The 861-nt window shown below is 49.6% G+C and overlaps 1 protein-coding gene across 1 annotated transcript in view; it reads right to left on the reverse strand.

Annotated features, from left to right (window-relative positions):
• EMH_0018210 (uncharacterized protein) overlaps positions 1-861 on the reverse strand; it is a gene marked incomplete at both ends in the record, with an annotated part of 4,109 nt that overhangs the window by 1,144 nt on the left and 2,104 nt on the right. Inside the window, one exon of the mRNA XM_013501070.1 lies at positions 67-859. Within this exon, the coding sequence (XP_013356524.1) occupies positions 67-859 (793 nt within the window). The remainder of the gene's footprint in view (positions 1-66; positions 860-861) is intronic.

Below are 861 nucleotides of genomic sequence, written 5' to 3' on the forward strand. Positions count from 1 at the left end.
GTGCATTTGTAGTTTTATCGTTTTTATTTGTAGCAGCTTTGATAGATGAAGCTTTGGTGGATGTACGGGATCTGTTTTTTGTGTTTGCTGCTGCTGCTGCTGCTGCTGCTGCTGCTGCTGCTGCTGCACCCTTGGTTGATGTGGGTCTTGTATCTTTTTGGTGTAGCCTCGCTATATGCTGCAGCATAGAATATATAAAAGCAGAGAAAGCTGCTGCTCCTTCTGTATCTTCTGAGGAGACAGACGGCAGCAGCACGCGGGCGAGGAGACGTTTATATTTATCTTCTTGTATAGGCTGCAGCAGCACCACTCTACCCAGCAACATATCTGCTAGTGCTGCTGCTGCAGCAACACCCAGTGGCTGTCCCCCTGCATCAAGGTGTACAGATCCATATTCTTCTGCTGCAGTTTCTGCTGCTGCTGCCCCTTCTGCTGCTGCTGCTGCTGCAGCAGTTGTAGGTGTTCCTGCTGCTGCACCAGCAGCAGCAGCAGCAGCAGGAGTTGCTGCTGCTGCTGCTGCTGCTGTTCTTTTTTTATCTTTCTTCATCTCAGGAGCATCTATACCATACAAACGAACTTTTACTGTGCATGCAGAGAGAGGGTGACAGCGGGCGGGCCAGGGGCTGAGCTCTAGCTGTGGGTGTGTGTTGCGGTGTACGTACACCTCAGTGGGTGTATCTAGAGCAGCAGCAAGAGGTGGTAGAGTTTTATGTTGCTGTGGGCTGAGGTGTACATACACCTCAGCATCCGAAGCAACAGGAACACAACGCAGTGTATCTCCATCTATCACAACAACAACTAAACAACTAAACAACTTCCCCTGCTTTGTCTCCGCCATAAACTCAGCAGAAAAAGAAGAAA

The sequence above is a fragment of the Eimeria mitis genome, genomic scaffold, assembly GCF_000499745.2.
Source record: "Eimeria mitis Houghton genomic scaffold, Emh_scaff626, whole genome shotgun sequence".
In the NCBI taxonomy this organism is placed as follows: Eukaryota; Apicomplexa; class Conoidasida; order Eucoccidiorida; family Eimeriidae; genus Eimeria; species Eimeria mitis.